The 24,900-nt window shown below is 40.5% G+C and overlaps 1 protein-coding gene and 1 long non-coding RNA gene across 4 annotated transcripts; both read left to right on the plus strand.

The window, feature by feature from the left end:
* The first annotated feature begins 1,381 nt into the window (after positions 1-1,381).
* Positions 1,382-24,244, plus strand: LOC112230001 (pre-B-cell leukemia transcription factor-interacting protein 1). Of its 2 annotated transcripts, none has more exons than XM_024396202.2 (10): positions 1,382-1,534; positions 4,003-4,115; positions 13,893-13,974; positions 14,126-14,208; positions 14,384-14,996; positions 15,726-15,935; positions 16,928-16,965; positions 17,877-17,969; positions 19,294-19,474; positions 20,609-24,244. In XM_024396202.2, the coding sequence occupies exons 2-10, from the start codon at positions 4,041-4,043 to the stop codon at positions 21,712-21,714; spliced, it is 2,481 nt and encodes an 826-aa protein (XP_024251970.1). In that variant the 5' UTR covers positions 1,382-1,534; positions 4,003-4,040; the 3' UTR covers positions 21,715-24,244. The 2 variants fall into 2 exon arrangements, with proteins under 2 accessions (XP_024251970.1, XP_024251971.1); XM_024396203.2 differs by having other exon boundaries at positions 14,126-14,199.
* LOC112230003 lies at positions 5,690-7,673 on the plus strand. Of its 2 annotated transcripts, none has more exons than XR_002950246.2 (3): positions 5,690-7,010; positions 7,195-7,245; positions 7,449-7,673. It is a non-coding gene; the product is annotated as an uncharacterized LOC112230003 (long non-coding RNA). The 2 variants fall into 2 exon arrangements; XR_006080490.1 differs by having other exon boundaries at positions 5,690-6,714; positions 6,912-7,010; positions 7,195-7,673.
* Positions 24,245-24,900: the final 656 nt, after the last annotated feature.

Here is a 24,900-nt window from a genome sequence, read left to right on the forward strand (position 1 = left end):
GTCAATCATCTTTTTCATTGGCTGATTGCTCCCAATTTATAGTAATCCCCACCCAGTTGACTACTTTAAAATGGTAGAATCCTTCAATGGCAATGTCCATGTTAAAACAGGTTATAGCCATGATGAGTCCTGTATCTATGACAACAGGAGATATCTCTATGACAACAGGCACAACTCTGATATAGTCTTTTTTTCCCCAAAGTTGCTGAAATGCCTCATGTGGTCCACTTTTATCAGTGCATTCGTAACAACCTAACCATTACAAAATGTATACTTGATCAAATAAGCCTCATGTAGCAAATTAGCAATTACATTTTTTGTTGACTAAATTCGACACGTTTCCATCCACAGCTCTTATGCAAGTTAAGACATAACGAAAGAAAAAAAATCACAACAGCTGTGATGGAAGCAGGAAGTTTCAGTGCATTTTTGTAAATGCCGACAGATCATTTGTTTGTTCGACATGGTAAGATTTTTCTTCGGTTGAATGGCGGTGGAAACGCAAAATGCTCAATTATTGATATAAAAACCATCGTATCGAAGTAAACTTTGAGTCACGCGATGATATGGTGTGTGGTCCTCCCACTACAACTCGGGAAACTATGCAGTTTATTAGGCTAAAGATTGCATTACTTATGATGAACTTCACAGGTGGTGAAAGTGCACGGTGATCTAGATGCTCCCTTCCAAGAAATATCAAGGGTCTGATTCTGGTGACATGACAATGCTTGACTGCCATTTGACAAATACAAATATTCTCCCTCTTATTCATAATAATCTCATTATGTAGACTGGCCTACGCAAAGCCTTCCCGCACTGTATCTGCCAGCTGTTGGCTAGAGCACACGTGCCAAGACGAGTAGGCACATTTGCATTTAACGCAACAGTTTTCGTGACAAAACTATCCGTAGAGTTAAAAATGTGATGGAAACACATTGCACTTTAGATTTTTATTCGGTATGTGAATTTAAGGAGGTCAAATGTAGTTTGGGGTGAGATTTAATGGTTACAATAAATGACAATAGGCCTCCAGGTGTCCGACAGAGACAAAACGGTACAGTTTATTTTAGAATCGGACGAAAGTAGGGGTTGCAATAATGAAACAGATGGGCAATCTCATGCAACAGGGTTGAAGTGGGATAGCCAGGCTGGAAGTTCCGACAAAATATAGCTCACTGCAAACACGTCAATGTAAGGCTGGTTGAAGTTGCCTCCCCTCCCGTATATAATGTGCACATGCAAGCATCTTATCATCCGTGAAGGAAGGGTCTGTATCCATTACCTACCACTTTCACCTGCGCGCGTCAATCAAGCCGTTTTCCTGACACAACACTTCACCCTGGTTGGCTGTTCTGTTTGAGGGAGGTGACGCAAACGGCCATATTGACATCCCATTGGAAAAGACTGTGAGGCATTGGAGTGACGCAGCTTGGAATTCCCACATTTTCCGATGTTCACGACAGGAAAGCTGTCTGTAAAAGAATACCAGGACATATTCGAGCTATAACGGTGAAATTGAATTGAAGTCCGCAGGGTAAGAACATGTCTAATATTACCTTTGGAAAATGTATTTTGTGTGGTCAACGCTATTGGAAGCGGAAGAGAGAGGGGTTAACTGTGGGAGTGATTGCATTCTGCCTTTGTTTACCATGGTAAGCTGATCAAAATATGCTGCATGTGTCTACAAACATTTATTTCCTTTGAGTTTGGTGTCATGACTTCTACTCTTATTTCACCGCTCGCTGGAGCAAACGGGGACAATTCACACAGCTGAAATGTAAAGCCTCTGGCTAAAAAGAGAACACGTCGTCCTGGTTTTGTCGAAGACTAATCCAAAGCTCAGGTTTTGTTTAGCTACCAAGCTAACAACTAGCCTCCATCCTAAATTCCAACTGGATCTGACTTTTTGCTCATATCTGAACGGCACAGATACGATTAGATGCCATTTAGGCTACAGCGTGAGGCCCTAATCAAGCAAGAAGGAGATTAGTTTATTAGGAGCCTCATTAGCTACTGCACATGCAGCGGCTACTCTACCTGGGGTCCGCATAAAAAGTACAAATATTTATGTTAACTGACTTGCCTAGTTGAAAAGGTTAACACATTCTTATTTACAATGATTAACTGCTTGTTCAGGGGCAGAATAACAGATTTTTACCTTGTCAGCTCAGGGATTCGATCTAGCAACCTTTCGGTTACTGGCCCAATATATGTATGTAAAATTAAGAGACCACTGCAAAACTCAGTTTTACCAATTTTTAGGTATGTGTTTGGGTAACATGAGCATTTTGGCTTTATTCTATAAACTACTGACAACACCCCCCCCTCCCCCCAAATATTGTCATTTAGAGCATTTATTTGCAGAAAATTACAACTGGTCAAAATAACAAAAGATGCCATTTTGCCAGACCTCGAATAACATAACGTTTATATATATATATATATAACGTTTTCAATGGGTTTCAGGTCTGGGGATTGGGCTGTCCATGACAGGGTCTTGATCCAAATTTCACAGTGGGTGTGAGACACTGGCTTGTAGGCCTCTCCAGGTCTCGCACCCACTGTGAAATTTTGTGGAGGATCGGAGATGATCTGGGGGTGCTTCAGCAAGGCTGGAATCTTTGACGGACGCATTATTCAAGCCATCTACAAGGTTGTCCTGGAAGAACTTGCTTCTTTTCGGCTCTGGCAATGTTCCCCAACTCTGAGGATTGGTTTTTCCAGCAGGCCAATGCTCCATGCCACACAGCCAGGGCAATCAAAGTGTAGATGGAGGATCACCAGATCAAGACCCTGTCATGGCCAGCCCAAACTCCAGACCTGAAATCATTGAAAACCTCTAGAATGTGATCAAGAGGAAGATGGATGGTCACAAGCCATCAAACAAAGCTGAGCTGCTTGAACTTTTGCGCCAGCAATGGCATAAAGTCACCCAACATCAATGTGAAAGACTGGTGGAGAGCATGCCAAGACTCATGAAAGGTGTGATTTGAAAATCAGGGTTATTCCACCAAATATTGATTTCTGAACTCTTCCTAAATTAAAACATTTGTTTAAAAATGAATATGAACTTATTTTCTTTGCATTATTCAAGGTCTGACAACACTGCATCTTTATTTTGACCAATTGTCATTTTCTGCAAAAAAATGTCAGTTTGTAGAATAAAACAAAAATGTTAATTTTACCCAAGCGCATACCTATAGATAGTATAAGAGTTACTGGTGTGTGTGTGTAAAAATACTGTTTACACACTTCATATGTACATTTAAATACAATGCAGTTTAAATTGGATCATTTAGAAATAGGAGAGGCGCCGTGATACAATGTTTTTAAAGCTAAACTTTTTTGCCTGAGTAACCTCGTGCCAGACCATTCTGATGACATGGCTCTACACATAACTAAGCGATGCATTAAATCTGTTTTTGGCGTGGGTACTGTAAAGAAACCCATAGTGGCGTGTCTGAAGTATATGCGAATAGATTATACAAGTGAGAATACAAAAAAGGATCCGTCTGTTTTTAAAATGGCCACTCCCTCCATCGTGATTCGCTAACTGTTTGCCAATGTTATCAATGTCTCAGGCTACATTTGAGCTATTTCTTACTTTTTGTAGGGCCTATAGGCTTTTGTGTAGGCTATATAATTATTGCAACTGGAGTTTAAGGTAGGCTATGCAGTCTATTTCTCAGATGGTTTTCTTAATGTTAAATTCTTCACTGTAGCCCAACAATTGACAATTTGGTTTAATTCAATTTCTGAATTTGGTTTGAAAAAAATCACTTTACCAATACCGTGATAATATACTGTCGTGATATTTCTTGATTCTTTAGGCCTATATGAATAGTTTGTTCAATTGCATAATGGGAACACAGTGCAGGTAGGCCACAGTTCTAGTGGCCTATATGTAGAAACTGCAGACATTTTTTAAAACCACATAATGAGTTATTGGGTGATTCATAATGACATTTGTTACATGAGTCAGTGAATCTCTGTCCTCTGCAGAATAAGTTGTAGTTGCTGTGCTGAGCATCAAGGGGGCAATGTCTGACAGCAGCAGCACAGGCAGCAGCCGCAGTGGATCCTCAACCAACAGTTGGACCATGCTGTCCCCAGAGGTAAGATATACACCAGGGTTTCCCAACTGGTGGCCCGTGGGCCAAATTGTTTTATTTGCCCCCCCAAAATACAAATATAATACTTTTTTGTTTCATAGTAGGACATAAGACTGCAATAACACCAGGAAATCAGCGCCAAGTGATTTTCATTTAAGAAATCTGTTCCCAAGTATTCCCACGCATAAGTGATTGTATACAAATAAGCAAGGTTTGAAATTATTGTTTTATGCAAACATTATACTGTATCTGTTTGGCCTTCTTGCAGTCAATTTGCAGTCTACAAATTATTTGTAATTGTGTTCCGGCCCCCCGACCATCCACTCAAGAATAAATCGGCCCGCGGCTGAATCTAGTTGATCCCTGATATACACCCCCTACCAACCTATGGTGTGCCAGCCAGACCTGGGTTTTAAATACTTTGCCTGTTTGAGCTTGCCTTATTTAATAAATCAATAGTAAAGTCCCCAAACTGCAAACCCCACCTGACATTCCATGCCAGGTCTAGCTAAAATCTCTAGCCCTATGACCACTTAAACCTGCCCAAAAGGCCTGAAAACTAGGACAACATTTCTTTACACTGAGAGAGAGGTGTTGCAGCATTTATCCAATAAACCCTTTTTCCATAGCATTAGAGCCAATTAGGAAAGAATATCAACGGAACTTGTAAGGACTTCAGAAGCTAATTTTGGTGTATAATTTGAAATAAATCCCTTTTCTGCATGTGCATAACTACAATGCATTTGGAAAGTATTCAGACCCCTTCACTTTCACATTTTGTTACTTTACAGCCTTATTCTAAAATTGACTTAAATCTGGGTTGCTTCAATCTACATTATCCCCATTATGACAAAGTAAAAACAGGTTTAGACATTTTTACAAATATATTAAAAATAACACTGAAATATCCCAAGTATTCAGACCCTTTACTCAGTACTTTGTTGAAGCACCTTCAGCAGCGATTACAGCCCCGAGTCTACTTGGGTATGACACTACAAGCCTGGCACACCTGTATTTGGGGGAGTTTCTCCCATTCTTCTCTGCAGATCCTATCAAGCTCTGTCAGGTTGGATGGGAAGGGTTGCTGCACAGCTATTTTCAGGTCTCTCCACAGAACTTCGATCAGGCTCAGGTTGGGCCACTCCAGGACGTGAGTGTCCCTAAGACTCTCCTACGTTGTCTTGGCTGTGTGCTTAGGGTAGTTGTCCTGTTGGAAGGTTAACCTTTGCCCCCAGCCTGTCCTGAGCAGATTTTCATCAAGGATCTCTCTGTACTTTGCTCTGTTCATCTTTCCCTCGATACTGACTGGTCTCCCTGTTGCTGAAAAACATCCCCACAGCATGATACTGCCACCACGCTTCACCGTAGGGATGGTGGCAGGTTTCTTCCAGATGTGATGTTTGGCATTCAGGCCAAAGAGTTAAATCTTGGTTTCATCAGACCAGAGAATCTCTTGTTTCTCATGGTCTGAGTCTTTAGGTGCCTTTTGGCAAACTCCAAGCGGGTTGTCGTGTGGCTTTTTACTGAGGAGTGGCTTCCGTCTGGCCACTCTCCCATAAAGGCCTGATTGGTAGAGTGCTACAGAGATGTTTGTCCTTCTGGAAGGTTCTCCACAGAGGAGCTCTGGAGCGCTTTGAGTGACCATTGGGTTTTGTCACCTCCCTAATGAAAATAACGTTAACGCTAAATTGTCGCCCATATTGAAAATCTTAGCTAGGCAAGCAAATATTAACGTAACTAAGATTGTAGACAAATTATCGACTTGTCAGTCATTATCTTCGCAGTCTTTGGCGCCCGTTCTATTTCATTTCTATTGTCAACAGAAAGGACTCCAAAGACAGCAACGCTAAATAATCGACTGTCAGTCATTGGGGCACATTTACACCTTAACACTGAGGATAATAGTCATTGTAACAGCATGACCTTGAGTGTGATGTTGATTTTATACAACAGTTCTACAAGCGCCATTTATTAGTTGACAGTAATGAGCACCAAAATATTTTATTTGGCTCCGCCAACAAGTTCCACAACGGAACTGGAGCCAAGCTACTTTCTGTAGGTCTACACGTTACCGTCCTCTCATAATCCTTCATAATTTAACTCAAATGTTATTTGTGGGAATATGTTCATCTTTGCGGTGCGAAGTTTGTAACAATCTAAGATAACGATCGTTAATGTAATTAACGGTTATTAGAACACCTGTAAAGCGGAGTGATGCATGTATAGTTAAAAGTCCGTGCTGTTATACTCTACTCCAATCAAATTACTTGGTCGTATTATAAATACTTGTGAACATTCAGTTATTTACGCTCTTTTCATCGAAAGCAGTGGGACCGTTTTACTTGCTTTTAGTAACGTTCAAGATGCTTTGGCGGTGCGTTATCTGCTGCGTTTTCATTACTTTTTAATTGAAACTGAGCCATATCAATATTGCACAGTCGCAGCCCTGATTTCCAGTTGCTCTGTGGTATTGACGGATGCACTGAGGAATATAGTGTACAATTCCTTCTATCATGTAAAGAGAAGACACCTTCAACACCTACTTGAAGGCACCAGACCAGGTGAACAGCCATCGGAGGAAAGCCCACTACCACCGGAACAAGTAGGTAGCTAGTTAAGATTTTTTTCTCCTGGATTTAAAAAAATATATTTTATGAACTATTTGATAATTGCAGCTATAATTTCTAAAGCTGGATTAATGTGAAAAGAATCAATGATAAATGGGTGCAAAACACTTAAAGCTCTTGGTGAAACTAAATACAATTTCAAATAATAATCTCTTTGATATGTGGTACACAGGACAACATTCATCCCGATCAGCTTCTAGCTAACTCCAAACACCTGACTTGGATGAAGGGCAAAGGGGCATTGACCAACATGGAGCTGTCAGTGCAACAAGTAAGTTACTCTGTTGGTGGCAATCTACTGAAATTGACCATATTAAGTACTTGGCTATACTAATAGCATTCATAGACTTCACAATCACTTCTGTCACAAACATTATACTTGTCATGTGCAGGCTGGACATTACTAGTTCATGTCAGGAACATTCAATGTCAACTCTATTTTTTGGATCTGACAGCACATGCCACTGCTTTTGTGATAAATGCCAGAGCCAAGCATTGTCTCACAGGTAAGATGTTTTTTCTGAACAGAGCACAGCATTTGGTTAGTTGCATTATGCAGAACATTTTGTAGTGGTTCAGTGATGGTTAAGTTTATTCTTAGTGCTAGGTTGTCCGCCTTACAATTGTTGATCCCTTATGTTAATGTCATAAGCAAATTCTGTATACATGGTGTTCCAACCTCCATGATTGATCTTTCTCTCTCACTCAGAAAGGCGTGAATGACATGGTTGCTGGGGTACAGCAGTATCAATCATCACTATTGGACAACCTCAGGAAGCAGGTGGAGGGAGTGCTAAAGTAGAGGTCGACCGATTTAATTAGGGCCGATTTCAAGTTTTCATAATCGGAAATCGATATTTGAGCGCCGATTTTAAACACTTTATATATATATATATATATATATAATACACCTTATTTAATTAGGCAAGTCAGTTAACACATTCTTATTTTCAATGACTGCCTAGGAATGGTGGGTTAACTGCCTCGTTCAGGGGCAGAACGACAGATTTTCACCTTGTCAGCTCGGGGGATCCAATCTTGCAACCTTACAGTTAACTAGTCCAACGCAATAACGACCTGCCTCTCTCGTTGCACTCCACAAGGAGACTGCCTGTTACGCAAATGCAGTAAGCCAAGGTAAGTTGCTAGCTAGCATTAAACTTATCTTATAAAAAATAAATCATAACTAGTGATTAACTACACATGGTTGATATTATCTAGCGTGTCCTGCGTTGCATATAATCTGACTGAGCATACAAGTATCTGATTGAGCGGTGCTAGGCAGAAGCAGGCGCGTAAACATTCATTCAAACAGCACTTCCGTGCGTTTTGCCAGCAGCACTTCGTTGTGCGTCAAGCATTGCACTATTTATGACTTCAAGCCTATCAACTCCCGAGATGAGGCTGGTGTAACCGAAGTGAAATGGCTGGCTAGTTGGCGCGCGCTAATAGCGTTTCAAACTTCACTCGCTCTAAGCCTTCTAGTAGTTATTCCCCTTGCTCTGCATCGGTAACGCTGATCCGATGGTGGCTGTTGTCGTTGTTGCTGGTTCGACCCCAGGGAGCGAGGACAAGGACGGAAGCTATACTGTTACACTGGCAATAAAGTGCCTATAAGAACATCTAATAGTCAAAGGTTAATGAAATATAAATGGTATAGAGGGAAATAGTCCTATAATAACTACAACCTAAAACGTCTTACCTGGGAATATTGGAGACTCATGTTTAAAAGGAACCACCAGCTTTCATATGTTCTCATGTTCTGAGCAAGGAACTTAAACGTTAGCTTTCTTACATTGCACTTTTACTTTCTTCTCCAACACTTTTTTTTGCATTATTTAAACCAAATTGAACACGTTTAATTATTTACTTGAGGCTAAATTGATTTTGATGTATTGTATTATGTTTTACAAAATTAGACCACGGCAGACTTCAAACTTGGCCAGAAAAAATGTTGAAGGGCTCTGTTTAAAGTCTTTGTGATCCCCAAATGTCCAGACCACGCCTGGTCATGGGCGAGTGACAGCACCAGCTGTCGGAACAACCACTTGACACACTTCACTCCAGTCACTGTTATGAGCTTCCCATTTACACATCAAAACTCCTGCTTCCATGAAGTAGGCGGTCTCCCTAGTTTTAGCTTCCTCAGTGGAAATTACTGAAGCAAAACACTTGAAGACTAGTGTCTCCCTTCTGACATTCAATCACCTTCTTGGGGGTGACAGACAATGTCATGTAATTGGTGCACGATTTCACTTTCCCTTGCCATAGTTTTTACAGGGGTAAAAACCATCAGCATTGCAGAAGGAATACTAGGTGCAGTGTCTTCTACCTCAACATTCTCAAAAATGGAACTAGACAAATCCACCACATTTCCCAGCTTGTGAGATTGTGCCCTTATTAACACACAAGCAGGAAAAATAGGGAAATGCTTGAACCAATTTGTCTACTACCTAACACAGGAGTGACGTTACCACCAGCGATATCGTTCCCTAGTAGCAATGTGGGAACGCAACACCCTGCTACACTTAGCTCCCTGTGGAGTGAAAGTAGTATGGGATTGCAGGTGCGGGTAAGGATGGCAAAGAACTTTACTGTTACCAGGGAATGTATTTCCTTCACACGGTAATTTGGGAAAAGGGGCTGGATGGAACCAAAGCAAAGAAAGTAAATGTTAGTCCTCTACCATACCTGCCTAGCCACTACTTACCTAACCTTAACGCCACCTGGTGCGCTAACCAAAATATAGGGGGTGGTCCGCCCAGGTCTTACCTTGTGTGCATAGACAGAGTTACACACTACGGGTATATATATGCCCGCAGGCTTCTTGCCTAAGCACACCCAAGGTGCCTTCCCCTTCCCCCCTGGGAAGAAATGAAATAATTACTAACTTTAAAGTGAACAATTTCAATAATTACAAACGCAGTCCTTTTGGCATACACATACCTCAGTAGGACCGGCTACAAAATCCTTTACAGACCAACAACGAAACACAGGACATACAAAGAAGCGCTCTCCTTCCTAACAAAGGAACACAGGCTTTTATCCAGCTGCAGAAGGAGTTTGTCATTTCCAACAGCTGGATCCCCTAACGAAAGGGTGGGATCAGACCTCCACTCTGCAATGGGGCCAACCAATCAGCTGCTTGGGGGAATCCAGGAAGCCATTTCCTGAAAAACATACATACATGCATACATACTGGGGAACATACACAACTGATAATTGAGCTAATAGAGATTGTACAGATAGTATTTGCACCTGTTCTTTCCATTGCGACTGTGTCTGGGTTGAAGTTACTCATTGAAAATCATTTGAAGCATTTGAAGGAGCTTTTTCCAGACTGCAATGTTACACCTAAACAGCATTATATGATACATTTGCCACCACAGATAGTCATTGGGTCCAATGGTAAGACGTGTATGCGGTTTGAGTCTAAACATTGTTTCTTTAAACAATGCACCTCCAAGCTCAATTTAAAAAATATTTTCAAGTCTTTGATCAATCAGAACCAAATATATGAAGCTGCCAAAATGTTGACAGTTCAATGCAACCAATTTTTTTCAAATGAAAGGGAGGTGTGACCTGTATCAAAGGTTGAAGATCTTTGGTTGAAGATTTATTCATGTGGAACATTGAGGGACTTCCTAGATTTCAATGAAGTAAACCATGCTGTATCTGTCAAATGGCTTGTAATAAATACATAACTCAGAAGTCCATGATCTTTGCTAAAGTTCTGAATTCCACAATTTGGACTGGTCAAAAACATATTTCCTGTTGATTCTAGGCTTTATTGTTTGGAATATCAACCATTTCAAATGATATGCTTTGATAGAAACATCATGGCTTGTCAAGTTGAGGTCCCACACCTTACACAGGCCACTGAGTTAGCGGATGCTGAAAAGCTGGTTGAGTTTACCTCCTATTACACAATTAGCAACAAGAGCCGAACTTTATGTACAAGTCAAATACCATCTTGGGGATGTAATAGAATTGTACAACAGTTCAAATGACTCCGTGTGTTCCCCAGATATGAAAAGTGTACTGTCTTTGTTCTGTACTGTATTTTGTCTACATGATTGCTGTGCTGTGTGTAAGATTGACAATAAAACAGTGAATTCTACTTGGTCATTATCTGTTCTTAATATGTGAAGAGATGAAAGGGATAAGATGCTTGAAATAAGAAATTCTGACTTTGACAAAGCAGTTTTGTACTTGTCAGTGTTGATCAAACAGCTTTATAATTCTGGTAATTCTAGTTTCGAGCATTAAGTTACTCAGAACCAGTAATACAATCTCAGTAACAAGTTATATCTTATTAAAAGAATTAAGGACAAAAAAGCTTGAAACAAGTGAAATGCTCTAACATAACTGCCTGGTAAGAAGACATATCTTGTCAGACAAAAAATCAAGCATATATTGTCTTGATTTAAGATATTTGATCTTAGGTTTGCATTTTTGCGGTGTATACAAACCGTTATAAATGGCTTGTTTGCCGACCCTACAGACCCCGATAGGCCAATATGTAAGCTGAATGATTTAGCAGCTTGCTTAGTTCAAATTGACAGATTAATTTATTCAACTTGAATAGCAAGGCGGTTTTGAGATAAGTGCGTGTCGCCCAGTAACCTGCTCGTATAGGCTACTGACGATGGTGTAATTTTAATCAAATATAAATAATATGGCTAGGAACTGAATTTGCTTGTCAACAACAGCCAGTGTTTTTTATCATTTAAAAAAAACTGTAACCTAATTTGACTGTTACGTCAATCTAATTGTTTTCTAACAACTGATCGGCAAATGCGATAGAGCTTTGATGACTTCCAATTTAATTAACTAAACATGGCCATCAATAATTGCATAATAACAAAGGGCTACAACAACAATAAACTGAAGTTATAGACTATTTAAATCTGTTTGCCATGTCCAAGTAGGCTACACATGAGGCACACATTGATTTGAGATGGCTCAGGTAATGGCTTCATTTTTACATTTATTGGATCAAATGATAGGCTCAAGTAGCCAACAATGGCATATAAATTAATAGGCTACAGATGCAAATGTACAGTGGGGCAAAAAAGTATTTAGTCAGCCACCAATTGTGCAAGTTCTCCCACTTAAAAAGATGAGAGAGTCCTGTAATTTTCATCATAGGTACACTTCAACTATGACCAACAAAATGAGAAAAAAAATCTAGAAAATCACATTGTAGGATTTTTAAGGAATTTATTTGCAAATTATGGTGGAAAATACGTATTTGGTCAATAACAAAAGTTTATCTCAATACTTTGTTATATACCCTTTGTTGGCAATGACAGAGGTCAAACGTTTTCTGTAAGTCTACACACACTGTTGCTGGTATTTTGGCCCATTCCTCCATGCAGATCTCCTCTAGAGCAGTGATGTTTTGGGGCTGTTGCTGGGCAACATGGACTTTCAACTCCCTCCAAAGATTTTCTTGATCTGACCATATGACATTCTCCCAATCTTCTTCTGGATCATTCAAATGCTCTCTAGCAAACTTCAGACGGACCTGGACATGTACTGGCTTAAGCAGGGGGACACGTCTGGCACTGCAGGATTTTAGTCACTGGCGGCGTAGTGTGGTCCCAGCTCTCTGCAGGTCATTCACTAAGTCCCCCCGTGTGGTTCTGGGATTTTTGCTCACCGTTCTTGTGATAATTTTGACCCCACGGGGTGAGATCTTGTGTGGAGCCCCAGATCGAGGGAGATTATCAGTGGTCTTGTATGTCTTCCATTTCCTAATAATTTCTCCCACAGTTGATTTCTTCAAACCAAGCTGCTTACCTATTGCAGATTCAGTCTTCACAGCCTGGTGCAGGTCTACAATTTCGTTTCTGGTGTCCTTTGACAGCTCTTTGGTCTTGGCCATAGTGGAGTTTGGAGTGTGACTGTTTGAGGTTGTGGATAGGTGTTCAAACAGGTGCCATTAATACAGGTAACGAGTGGAGGACAGAGGAGCCTCTTAAAGAAGAAGTTACAGGTCTGTGAGAGCCAGAAATCTTGTTTGTAGGTGACCAAATACTTATTTTCCACCATAATTTGCAAATAAATTCATAAGAAAATCCTACAATGTGATTTTCTGGATTTATTTTCCGCATTTTGTCTGTCATAGTTGAAGTGTACCTATGATGAAAATTACAGGCCTCTCTCATCTTTTTAAGTGGGAGAACTTGCAAAATTGGTGGCTGACTAAATACTTTTTTGCCCCACTGTATAATTCTCCACATTTTAATGTCAGTTTTATTGAGGACTTTTTCCTCCCATAACAGAAGCACGCAAGAGAGGTTCATAACTTCCATTTCAAATTTCCAGCCCTCGAGACCCTAGAACTGAATATGGGTTAAACACTTCGCTTGTAACGGTTTGTAAGCAAAGTCGACATTTGAATGGAATTTAAACCACCTCCGAGCAAATATATCTATAATATAAAATAGTTGTTTTCCAGTGCTTTTTCGCTGTTATTTCTTGATGTGCATCAGTTCTAGCTTGTTAATGTTTTATGGAAAAGGGATTGGTAAAAAAGAGGTCTCCATAAGGACAATCTAAATGTCCTACAACTGGTAAAAAGTTGTCACGATTGCACGCGTTCTGCTCTGTCTTCACTCACTCGACTAGTGCACTCGGCTGCCTGCTGCAGCGCTCTCAACACACTCTCAGACAGCCCTCCCCATCAGGCTCACACAGACACTGCAACAGCCTGCCTCACTGCCTGATAGTCAACAGCATCAGGTCACAGTGAAATATATATATTTTTAAAGAGAAATGTCATAGCGGCTGCAGTGCAACTTAGAAGTAGCCCAAAAACCCGCAACCAATACAATTTCACCCACGACATTGTTTTTCAAAGTAGCCCAATTTGTGGAAAACCGTGGCCATGGCAACTCTGCTCCAGGCATACTCGAGCAAATGCTCAGTATTTGAAATTGAGGTCTGGTGCTGACACCTTGCCAAATGTTATGATGAAAGAATAGGCTGATCACCCCAACACAGCATTTGATTATAGATTGGTGTTCAATGCTGTGAGTTTTAAATTATATTTCCACTTTACCCACATTCTGTGGCAGTGTGAATGAATGAATGGTGAGGTGAATAGACAAAGGTTGAGTTGACCGTGAGAACCCTATGCCCTTAGGAAGCTGCTGAGAGCGTGGGTCCAGTGGATGATGGGACTGAGAGTCTTTGTGATGTCCCTAGTCTGTCAGAGGAAGTCACAGGTACCTGATCTCAATCTTACAATGATACGGTTTCCCTATGCTTTCTGTGTGGTGTATTCTGTTGTTGTCCAAATGTATAGATGTTGCATAATGAACTTGTGTGGATGTTGTTCATGTTGTGTTATTAATGTTTTGTTGGATGCTGTTCCAGGGGCCACTGTGGAGTCTAAGCCAAGTGACCCGGAGACTCCAGTACAAACAGTTCTGTCAGAGGAGGGCCAACAGGTCTGTACTGTGAGTCCCTGATGAACACAATGCTTTCTGAGGGTATCGTTCTCACAGCATAATCTTTCATAATACAACGTTCAAAATGGTGTCTTATGCTATATGGCATATGATGTCTATGGTTATAACTCATTATTACCAATTACTATAAATGTTTGTGCTTTTATTCTCCTCTGATTCCCAGGTTTGCCAGGAAACAACTCCTGAAATCTGCGAGGGCCCTGTCCCCTCCATCCCTACCCTGTTAAGCCCATCCCTGTCTAGCCATGCGCCCCTTGACCCTGACCTGGCGAGTCAACCTGAACCCCCCATTATCCATGATATGGTAACCAGCTCCCCCACTGACAATGAGCAACTCGCTGCCATGCCCTTTGTCACTCATGTCGACATGGTTGTGCCACTGAATGTTCCCTTCACAGAACCACCCCCCTCAGAGGTTGAGCCTGAGTTAAGCCCTGTCCCTGAGAGCTCCACTCTTGATACCCACACTGTTCTAGGCCCTGTACCTGAGAGTCTTGCCCTAGAAACTAGTGCCGAATCTGACATAAGCATTCACACAGACTCTTTCATCCCAACGGGCTCCCAATCTGACACTGTCACTGATATTGGCCCCCTCCCAGAGAGCTCTGAGGAGCCTCTAAGCCCTGCCCCAGAACCCCATGCTGTTCCAGAAAGCCCAGACCCTGATGGTCCTCCTCCAGAGACCATTGGTTCAGAGGAGGCAGCAGAAGATCCAGCAGTGGAAAAGGAGGAGACTGAATTGCCTGAAAAAGTGACTGATATACCAAAGGAAGACGGTATGGATTTGTACACTAGGTCGGAAATCAGAAAACATTTTCTGAGATATGGCATACAATTAACCCTAGAACAACATGGTTTCTCATCCTACAAGTACCTGATAAAGAATGTTGTCTGGTGTCTCCTTTAGTCTACGCATCAGATTCACCTACTGGGTTGTAACTAAATAAATACCATTGTACAAAATAATAATTTGATTGACTCTAGTTGTCTTAAGAATATTTAGTTTATATTGAATATTTGTATATTTTTAAGTACATAACATGCACCTACGAATGTGTTCTTTATTATTCTACAAAGGTCTACTGCAACACATTTTATTTGTACATTTGATGAGTAATAGAATCCAATCCAGTTAAAATTTTGCCATAAACACCAATGGTTGCTAAATAATGCAAAACAGAAATGTGAAAGAAAATCAACATCAGAATCAGATGAAGACCCCACATTCAGTCATCGCCATAGTCGATTTCAGGATCAGTATCCAGTCCTCCATCTGACTCCGGCTCATCCAAATTCAAAAAACACATGGGTGTTAACACACCCCGACTCATTGAACAGTTACAAAAACAACATTTGCGCTAGAATTACACACAAGATATATCTACATTCAGAGCATTCTACCATCTAACACTTTTGTATAAAATGTTCAATAGCTTTAGTGCATGATTTTCTTTAATTTAGCTTATCATCGATATTTCTGTTATTCTTGTCTGTTCCTCTGCTAGAATCTCCCAGTAGCTTTGACTTTGGAAGAGCTGACACAAGTTCTGAGGAAGGAGTTGCTCTGAGGAGGAGATATGTGCCACCAGAAATGACATCGGAAGATGAAGAGGTGGAGTTCAAAATGGCAGAGAGGAAAGAGAAGGGCTTCTCTATGAATACATGCATTGTGTGTGCCCTTGTCCTGCTCTGTCTAGGGTCCCTCTTCCTCTCTGGTGAGTTCAACCTAAACCAGATTTTTGCTTGTGTAATCTTTTTCCATTTCTTTTCTTATGGAATGGACATTTTTTAATACACACAGACTGAACAATGCGTCAATTTCATTCTTATGATAAAATCTATGACTTAATGCATTCGGAAGTATTCAGACCCCTTGACGACTTTTTCCACATTTTGTTACAGCCTTATTCTAAAACTGTTTCAAGATTTTTTTTTTCTTATCAGTCTACACATCAATACCCTATAATGACAAAGTGAAAACAGGTTTTTAGAAATGTTTGCAAATGTATTAAATATAAAAAACAGATACCTTATTTACACAAGTATTCAGACCCTTTGCTATGAGACTTGTAATCGAGCTCAGGTGCATCCTGTTTCCATTGATCATCCTTGAGATGTTTCTACAACTTGATTGGTGTCGATCTGTGGTCAATTCAATTGGTTGGACATGATTTGGAAAGGCACACCTGTCTATGTAAGGACCCACAGTTGACAGTGCAAGTCAGAGCAAAAACCAAGCCATGAGGTCGAAGGAATTGTCTGTAGAGCTCCGAGACGACAGGATTGTGTCGAGTCATAGATCTGGGGAAGGGTACCAAAAGCTTTCTTCAGCATTGAAGGTCCCCAAGAACACAGTGGCCCACATCATTCTTAAATGGAAGAAGTTTGAAACCACCAAGACTCTTCCTAGAGCTGGCCGCCCGGCCAAACTGAGCAATTGAGGGAGAACGGCCTTGGTCAGGGATGTGACCAAGAACCCGAAGGTCACTCTGAAAGCGCTCCAGAGTTCCTCTATGGAGATGGAAGAACCTTTCAAATAGTCAGAGATTGTGCCAATGACCAAATAACTTCCCAACAATGTTATGCTCTGGTAGAGTAGTTAAAAATGGGCTTTGCCTTTTGGATGATCAAATATATACAGGTGTGTTGATGTACGTTACATAAGTTTGGAAAATGTGGTTTGATGTACTGTTTTCTTTTTTGACAGATGACTCGGATGAGCTGAGTGGAAAAGAACAAAACCAGGTCTGTTGCTCTATCCTACCTTCTCGGTCATCGTCACTTTCAACGATGTTGTATTGGGATGGAAGTTAAAGGAACTGGACAAACTTAGAGATAAGAATGTGTAATGGAATGATATAAAAAGGGGCATGCCCCGTAGTCGCCTCTTCACTGTTGACATTGAGACTGGTGTTTTGCGGGTACTATTTAATGAAGCTGCCAGTTGAGGACTTGTGAGGTGTCTGTTTCTCAAACTAGACACTCGAATGTTCTTGTCCTCTTGCTCAGTTGTGCCCCGGGACCTCCCACTCTTTCTATTCTGGCTAGAGCCAGTTTGCGCTGTTCTGTGAAGGGAGTAGTACACAGCGTTGTACGAGAACTTCAGTTTCTTGGCAATTTCTTGCATGGATTAGCCTTCATTTCTCAGAACAAGAATAGACTGATGAGTTTCAGAAGAAAGTACTTTGTTTCTGGCCATTTTGAGCCTGTAATCGGACCCACAAATGCTAATGCTCCAGATACTCAACTAGCCTAAAGAAGGCGAGTTTTATTGTTTCTTTAATCAGGACAACAGTTTCAGCTGTGCTAACATAATTGCAAAATGGTTTTCTAATGATCAATTAGCCTTTTTAAAATTATTAACTTGGATTAGCTAATGCAACGTGCCACTGGAACACAGGAGTGACGGTTGCTGATAATGGGCCTCTGTACGCCTATGTAGATATTCCATTTAAAATCAGCCGTTTCCAGCTACAATAGTAATTTACAACATCAACAATGTCTACACTGTATTTCTGATCAATTTGTTATTTTAATTGACAAAAAATTTGCTTTTCATTTAAAAACAAGGACATTTCTAAGTGACCCTAAACTTTTGAATGGTAGTGTATATAATGCTGTGTTGATTGTCTGTGATTTGTATTCTGCTGGACCAGGACTGGCTAAACGATCCTCAGGAGATGAAGGAGCTTTTGGATAAACTGGCACAAGAAAATCTGCAGATCTCCCAGTTAGAAACACAACTCCAGGTCAGCCCATGAACCATATAATTTTTTGGGAATGGCTGTGGATCCAACTTTTTCAGGATCTCCAGTCCGCTGGACTAGAATATCCGGGGCTTCCGACGCTTCTGCGCATGTGTATATTCTCTACTTTACGGGCAGAGAACAGGCTACTCGGGCGAATGGTACTCGTTTTAATAAAGTTGGATCAAAGCTGAATTAATGTCTGCAAGATCACGTTCTGATGACAGTATTCCACATAACAGAATAAATCATCACTATTATATTTGTTTCTGTTTTGTAGAATACTGTGATCATTATGTGATCTTGCAGACATTGATTCAGTATTTAACGAGCACCATTCACCTGAGCAGCCTGTTCTCTGCGCGTAGAGAATATACACATGCTCAAAACATGATCCACACATCAAATCAAATTTTATTGGTCACATACACATGGTTAGCAGATGTTAATGCGAATGTAGAGAAATGCTTGTCACACGCAGAAGCTTAGGGAAGCTCCGGATCTTTGGACTAAAAGATCCTACCTTACTAAGAATAAAGAAACGTTTTCCCCTCTCTGTTACAGGCCCATAAAGAGGAACTTGACAAATTACAATTCAATCTATTTCAATCCCACTTCGTAATGCAACATTTTTCAAAAGTATAAGCTCTGTATCTAGTAATCATCTGCAGACGTCATTGCAACAGGGAGTTCTGTTTCGTCCTGCAGCGCAGAGGACCTGAGGTGTAACACAACTGTAAATGTGTTAATAATTTGAAAACTGAGATGAGACCAGCTGAGCTGACACATGACCATTCAAGATCAGGAATGCAATACAGACCGCAATGCCTTCAGTCTTTTTATATTGGGAATCAACTCTTTATTCAAGTGCCTCGGCGCCTGTAGGGCCTATACAAAGACTTTGAGGCTCTATGGCTAAGATGTGTTGTACCAACAGGTTGTTTCTCTGATCTGGATGACTAGGTCAGGAGAAAAATAAGAAATGGCAGTGTTAGCTTTTATGATTGCTAATTCTCACTCGCCAAAGGGCAAATCCTGTCTCACCCTTGAATACAGTGACCATTATGTGATCTTGCAGACATTGATTCAGTTTTGATCTAACTTTATGAAACGAGCACCATTCGCCTGAGTAGCCTGTTCTCTGCGCATAAAGTAGAGAATATACACATGCGCCAGAGCTTCGTAAAGCTCAGGATCTTTGGACTAAAACATCCTGAAAAAGTCTGATCCACAGTCTAATTATTTTACATTTAAATCTTTTTGGAGTCTTTATTATTATGTCCTACCTTCTGAGAAATAAAGCAACATTTTCCCCTCTCTGTTACAGGCCCATAAAGAGGAACTTGACTCCGTCCTAAATGCAGGATCCGCAAAGGGTAATGAAAACGGAAAAGGAGATCTGGAGCAAGAAAATGATATGAAAGAAGAGCTGTCATCCCTGCCTGGCCTGAAGGAGGAGCTGGAGTCGCTGAGGGCCAGAGTGACCGAACTGTCCCAAATCACAGAAGGTACAGTATTTTCATTTCACTGTGAACACATTGTTATTCATTAGTCTTTCTTCCATTGATAATATCCATCATTTGTTTGATAATCTATAAATATGTCAGTATTTTGGTTAATTCGAGTAAGGCAGTTCATTCAGGAAGTGAATGGACATTCCAGTGACTTCTAAATAAACTGAAAACTAGAAGCAATTTATTTCAAAAGTTTAAAATGTTTTATGTTAAAAATGTTTTATTCAAATCAATTCCTAAATTGACTGCCTTCAATTTGAATTTACCCCAACCCTGATCAAAATTAACTGTATGGTTCAGTGGAGGTTTAATTACTGTTGTGAATCTCTTCTTTAACATGTATGTAACATAATTCTCTGGTATGGTAGCTCAATGCTGTAACTGTAACTAATTCACTTTTGTACATTGCGCTGTTCTGTACATTTGACCTTTATTTTAGAGCCCCAAAAAACGTAATACTTCCAGGTCAACTGTAATATGAATACCATTGTAAAGCACAATTGATCCCCTTTCCGGGTGGGGAAGCGAAAGCTACTGCATCATAGTGAAAGGGCTTTTTTCACAAGTTTTGTCCAACTTATCACCTCTAAAATGTAAATAAAACACTATATAAAGAGTTTATATAATGTCTCATTACATACATAGGGTGGCGCTAAATTTATCTTCACAATTAAACTGGGTGTCATGGTTTTTGAGTCATGAAGGTTCGCAGTGTTTACACGAAAAATTAACAATTGATTGAATTAACTATTGATGAATTCACAAGTAAATAACTTTACACTCACCATTGATAATTTCTTGTTTTTAATCTGCGAGAGAAGTGCTACACCTGGTGGAGAGAGGCTGTATGACACAGAATGAGTTGCATTATGCTGCTGTACGTTACATCGTGACACATCACACTTTAACGTACAGCATCAGAGGGGTCAGTTAGTATTGGTCCATTACCATGTCAATTAATGCTGAATCCAAACTTAGTTCACACCCTGGATTTTGATGCCAACATTCGCTTCAGTCCCATTAGTTTTCATTGCAGTCTTTTTTGAATGCCGCGATTGCCTTCATATGTATGGAACGGATTTAGCTACCGGTAACTCACTGATTTTTGTTCTGATATGTCTACCTCAGCCAACAAGGAAACACCCCCACCTCCCTCAAGCTCAACTCCACCCCCTACTGGTCAACCTGGGATTAGCAACCAGAGTAGCACCACAGCAGGGCCCGAAAAGAGGAGGGTTCCGAGAGAGGGGGCCAGGGTGAAGGAAGAGCTTCAGAGGCAGAAGGTGCTGTTGGAGGAAAGCAGGAAGAGACTGGAGGAGATGAAGAAGGATGGTGGGTATAAGAAGGATGGTGGGTACCAGAAGACGGTGAGGGAGAGCCTGGCTGAGATCCAGAAGAGGCTCAGTGAGCAGGTGGAGAAGATGGGGAACAGGATTGAGGGCAAGAAGAAGCCAAGGGAGAGCGGGAACAAGAGGGACGGGAGGAAAGCCAAGGACAACAGCAAAGACCACTGGAAAAAGGAGAAGAAGGAGTGGAAGGGAGAGAAAGACTGGAAACACTGCAAAGACAAGAATGCGTGTGGATGGAAAGAGAAAGACAAGAGGAAGGACAGGGACTGGAAGGCAAACAAACAAAACTCTCATAAAGAGGCCTGGAGGAAATCCCAGGATGAGTGGGAGAGAAAGAAGAATGAGCGCAGGATGGACAGGGATAAAAGAAAGCAGGAGAGGCCCTGGCAGTCCAGGAAAGACTACAAGAAAGAGTCCAATCATCACCATCAACAAGACTCCAACCATCAGCAGCAACATCACCACCACCACCAGACCCACCAGTATGACCACACCAGCTTCTGGAAGCACCAGGAGGAGAAACTTGGACGCAATGTTCGCCCCCTGGCGGGCTGTAGCAGTGTTGAGGACTGCGCTAGCCAGGAAGGGCTCTTTCCTGTGGAACTGTCTGAATTCGAGGAGTTATTAGACGGCTACCTGAGCAAGCTGGAGAGGGCTACGCCGGACAGCAAAGCCGAGATTCAGAAGTTGGTCGGCATGTTTTTTCAAGACGGTGTGTTCCTCCATGACAAAGTTCTCTTCAGTGACTTCGCTGAAGATGTGGCGGACATTTTAGAGGACATGGCAGACATCTTGGAGGTTGATGGGCAGGATGATGAAGCCCTGGAGGAGGCGATGGAGGAGTTTGAGCGAGAAGCTTTGTGGAAGTTTGCAGCCACTGCATAGATAGAAATAAACCAGACAAATGGAACACCAAGATACAGCAATGGTATTACATGGTGGTTAACAGCAGGTGTTGTTGCCTTTGAAGGGATTCCTGCATGAGAAGGAGTGATCTTGCATCTCGTAAACATGTCCCTAGCTCTGCATCTAATTAGCTGAAGTCATTCTTGTCTGTTGGGAATCAGTTGTTGCCTACCTGTGTCATGACTTCAATGTCAAGGCCTACATATTGACAGTTGTGTGGAGTTGATTTACCTATAGTGTTTGGCACTTCTAAAATTGAATGTCACAATTCAAGATCAAAACATAATCAGATACACAGCAATGTGAACTCTTTGCTCCCACAACTGAATCCTGATCAGTCTCTTCGCCGTTGTTATGGTTAGGATCAGATCTAGTTGAACCGGTTTTGTCGGCTCTGTTAGCTTCTGTTGTATCAGCTCTGCAAACATACAGTGCTGTGTAGGCGCTTGGCCCTTAGTGCTCGGTTTCTGGTTTTCACTAATTGTCTTACCCTTTTGAGTATAACTGTCAGTGAAAGCAGAACATTCTGGAACAATTTAAAGTTTTAATGTCACATGCACAAGTACAGTGAAATGCCTTTCTTGCAAACTCAATAACCCACAATGCAATAATCAATAACAATGTATTATTAGAAAAAAACAATAATAGGAAATATGAAGTACACAATTAAGCAAGCATACTATATACAGGAAATATTTTAAAGTCAGATCCAATACCATATTTTACATGTGCAGGTATACTGGAGGAATGGAGGTAGACCAGTATAGTGGTAAGGGGACTAGACATCAGGATACAAGAAACAGATTAGCATCAGCTTGTGCGGGTGTGTAGAGTCAGTAGAAATGTATTTGTGAGTGAGCAAATCATGGAGTGAGTGTTTGCGTGTGTGTGTAGGGCCCTGTGAATGTGCATAGAGACCGTGCAAATATTGAAATAAAAGGTCAATATAGATACAAGGTAAACTCAGATACTACGCGTAGCTATTTATCAGTCGTATTGCTTGGGGATAGAAGCTGTTCAATGAGCCCACTGATGTCAGACTTAATGCACCGGTACTATCTGAACAGACAGGATGGCGGCCCAGCGCTACTGCCTCAATCTTTTTGACACAAGCAGTAGTTCTTACTTCTTATTAACGCTGAGACCATGATTGTGCTGTCCTAATGTAGCATGAATCGATTCTAATATATTTCAGTGTACTATGTGGTGCTGAGTTAGCCATGCATGGACTTATACAGTAAATGGAGTGCAAAACCATATTGGCAATTTGACATATCTGAACTATTGTTTTTGACACGCTTTGATCATTTGGATTTTCAATGAGCACTGTTATCGGTTGCATTTTCCTCTTTAAAGTTATTTTGGTTACTGTGGTGTAACCTAGAAAATACCCAATAACACGATTGTTGGATGTGTCTATATAAGAAAGTGGTGTTTAACTGGTGTTTTATCAAGCAATGCCATTTACATAGAGTTTATGCCAGATTTGAAAGTCAAATTAAGTACATGGTTAGGATATTAGTACATATTACAAGTCATGGGTTGGTACTTTACAAGAGAGTTGAATCTGTAGACAAGGACTGTTTCCCTTGTTTTTATGTTCATCTGTTGTAACAATCACTATCAATTACATTAGGTGTGAAGTGTTTTGTTATCCTGATATTTATTCAGGTTTTCATAGCTTATTTGTGTTTTACAGAAACATAAAACTCGTCCCTAATTTTGCTTGTCCTGGCCTCAACACATTTATGGTTTTAACATAAAACCAACTCTAGCTGTTCAAATGTCATGTGTCTGTCCCAGACAGTATATATTGTGAAAGAAATTGCTTGAAAGTCTCTACCATTTTCTTTAGTGAAGATTTTGTTTCTGCCAGCAATTTGCCTTTTATACACTTGGTTTCAGTGTTTGACAGGCAACTAAATTGGTTTGATTCTGTAAGCTTAAGAATTCATGCTATTTTTAAACTTGATTGGCTATGGTCTGGTTATTTTATGGTATTTTATGAAGAGAGAAAATGTAGGTTACTCCATTTGGGAATTTAATTAAATATAGTATGTCATCTTTGTTTTTGGTTGAATTAAAAAACCTGTAAATGTTAATTAATTGTTAAAGCTTTTTGACCAAAGAAGTCTAGCTGATGTGGATAAAGACTTAAAAAAGCAACTTGAGAGATTATAAACAAACTGCATAAGCTGAGGAAATTAAGTTTAACTCCCCAAATGCACACAATAAAATGTTCAGAGTATATTTAAAAAAAAAAAAAAAAAATGGGGGGGGTATTCATTCAAGTGGAAGATATATATTGTTTTATCAAAATTTTATTTTACAATGTCCATATAATTTAGGAGTCAGGACATATCCCAGTTTAGCATTTAATTGATACATGTAAAGAAAGTCCTGAATCCTGTGACAATTTTGAGTTAAGCTGAATGAGTCGTCTCCGCAGCCATTTCTCCTTTATAGTGGGTTTGTGTTGGACTTTCAATTAAAAAAATCAGAATCTTGAGTGATAATATATGTGGTCATTTTTGTACGAATTATATATTTTCCTCTGTCTAAAGCCTTGTTCACTCTGGTAGTTTGAAGTGACTCAAATTAATTTGGGGGGAGTATTAAAATCTGTTAATTTTCTTGCAGTCTGAACAGCCAAAAAGCACATGGAATCTGATATTTCAAGCCACATTTCAAAACCACCTTTGTAGGTGATTTGAATTCAGATATAAATCTCATTCCTGGCCAAGCAACTTGTCTGAACGGTCAAATCTGATTTATTTGCCATCAAGTGGTTTTTGGACTCATTTGTCATTTCTTGTTGCTTGCTAGCTACTCTGTTGAGTTTGACAAGAACATGGAGGTTGTAGCTAACTAGCTTGTTAATTGTTTACAAACAAAATGAGTGAATGTACCAGAAAGCTAAACAGCTACCTAGCTATAGCTGACTGTTGTGACTTGCCAAAAATGACTCCCTTTGAAAGTTTGTGTTCTTACACTATGATTTTGAACATTCAAAGCCACTTGGAAACGTATAAGGCAGGCATTGTTGTCACCTTAGCTTGCTACATAACTTCTGAGGAATAGGAAGCACAAGCACCACCAATCAACCTGCACCACTGCACATACACCTGCCGTTATGGCTACGCTATGACAACAAGCGTAGCCATG

Source organism: Oncorhynchus tshawytscha, linkage group LG31, assembly GCF_018296145.1.
Source record: "Oncorhynchus tshawytscha isolate Ot180627B linkage group LG31, Otsh_v2.0, whole genome shotgun sequence".
Classification (NCBI taxonomy): Eukaryota; Metazoa; Chordata; class Actinopteri; order Salmoniformes; family Salmonidae; genus Oncorhynchus; species Oncorhynchus tshawytscha.

What these genes read in the sequence shown, in the direction of transcription:
- LOC112230001 (XM_024396202.2), top strand. Translation starts at nt 4,041, where the DNA reads ATGTCTGACAGCAGCAGCACAGGCAGCAGCCGCAGTGGATCCTCAACC. An exon ending in AGGGCCAACAGGTCTGTACT is followed by an intron (nt 14,209 to 14,383) that starts GTGAGTCCCTGA and finishes TCTGATTCCCAG; the next exon opens with GTTTGCCAGGAAACAACTCC. An exon ending in TGATATACCAAAGGAAGACG is followed by an intron (nt 14,997 to 15,725) that starts GTATGGATTTGT and finishes TTCCTCTGCTAG; the next exon opens with AATCTCCCAGTAGCTTTGAC.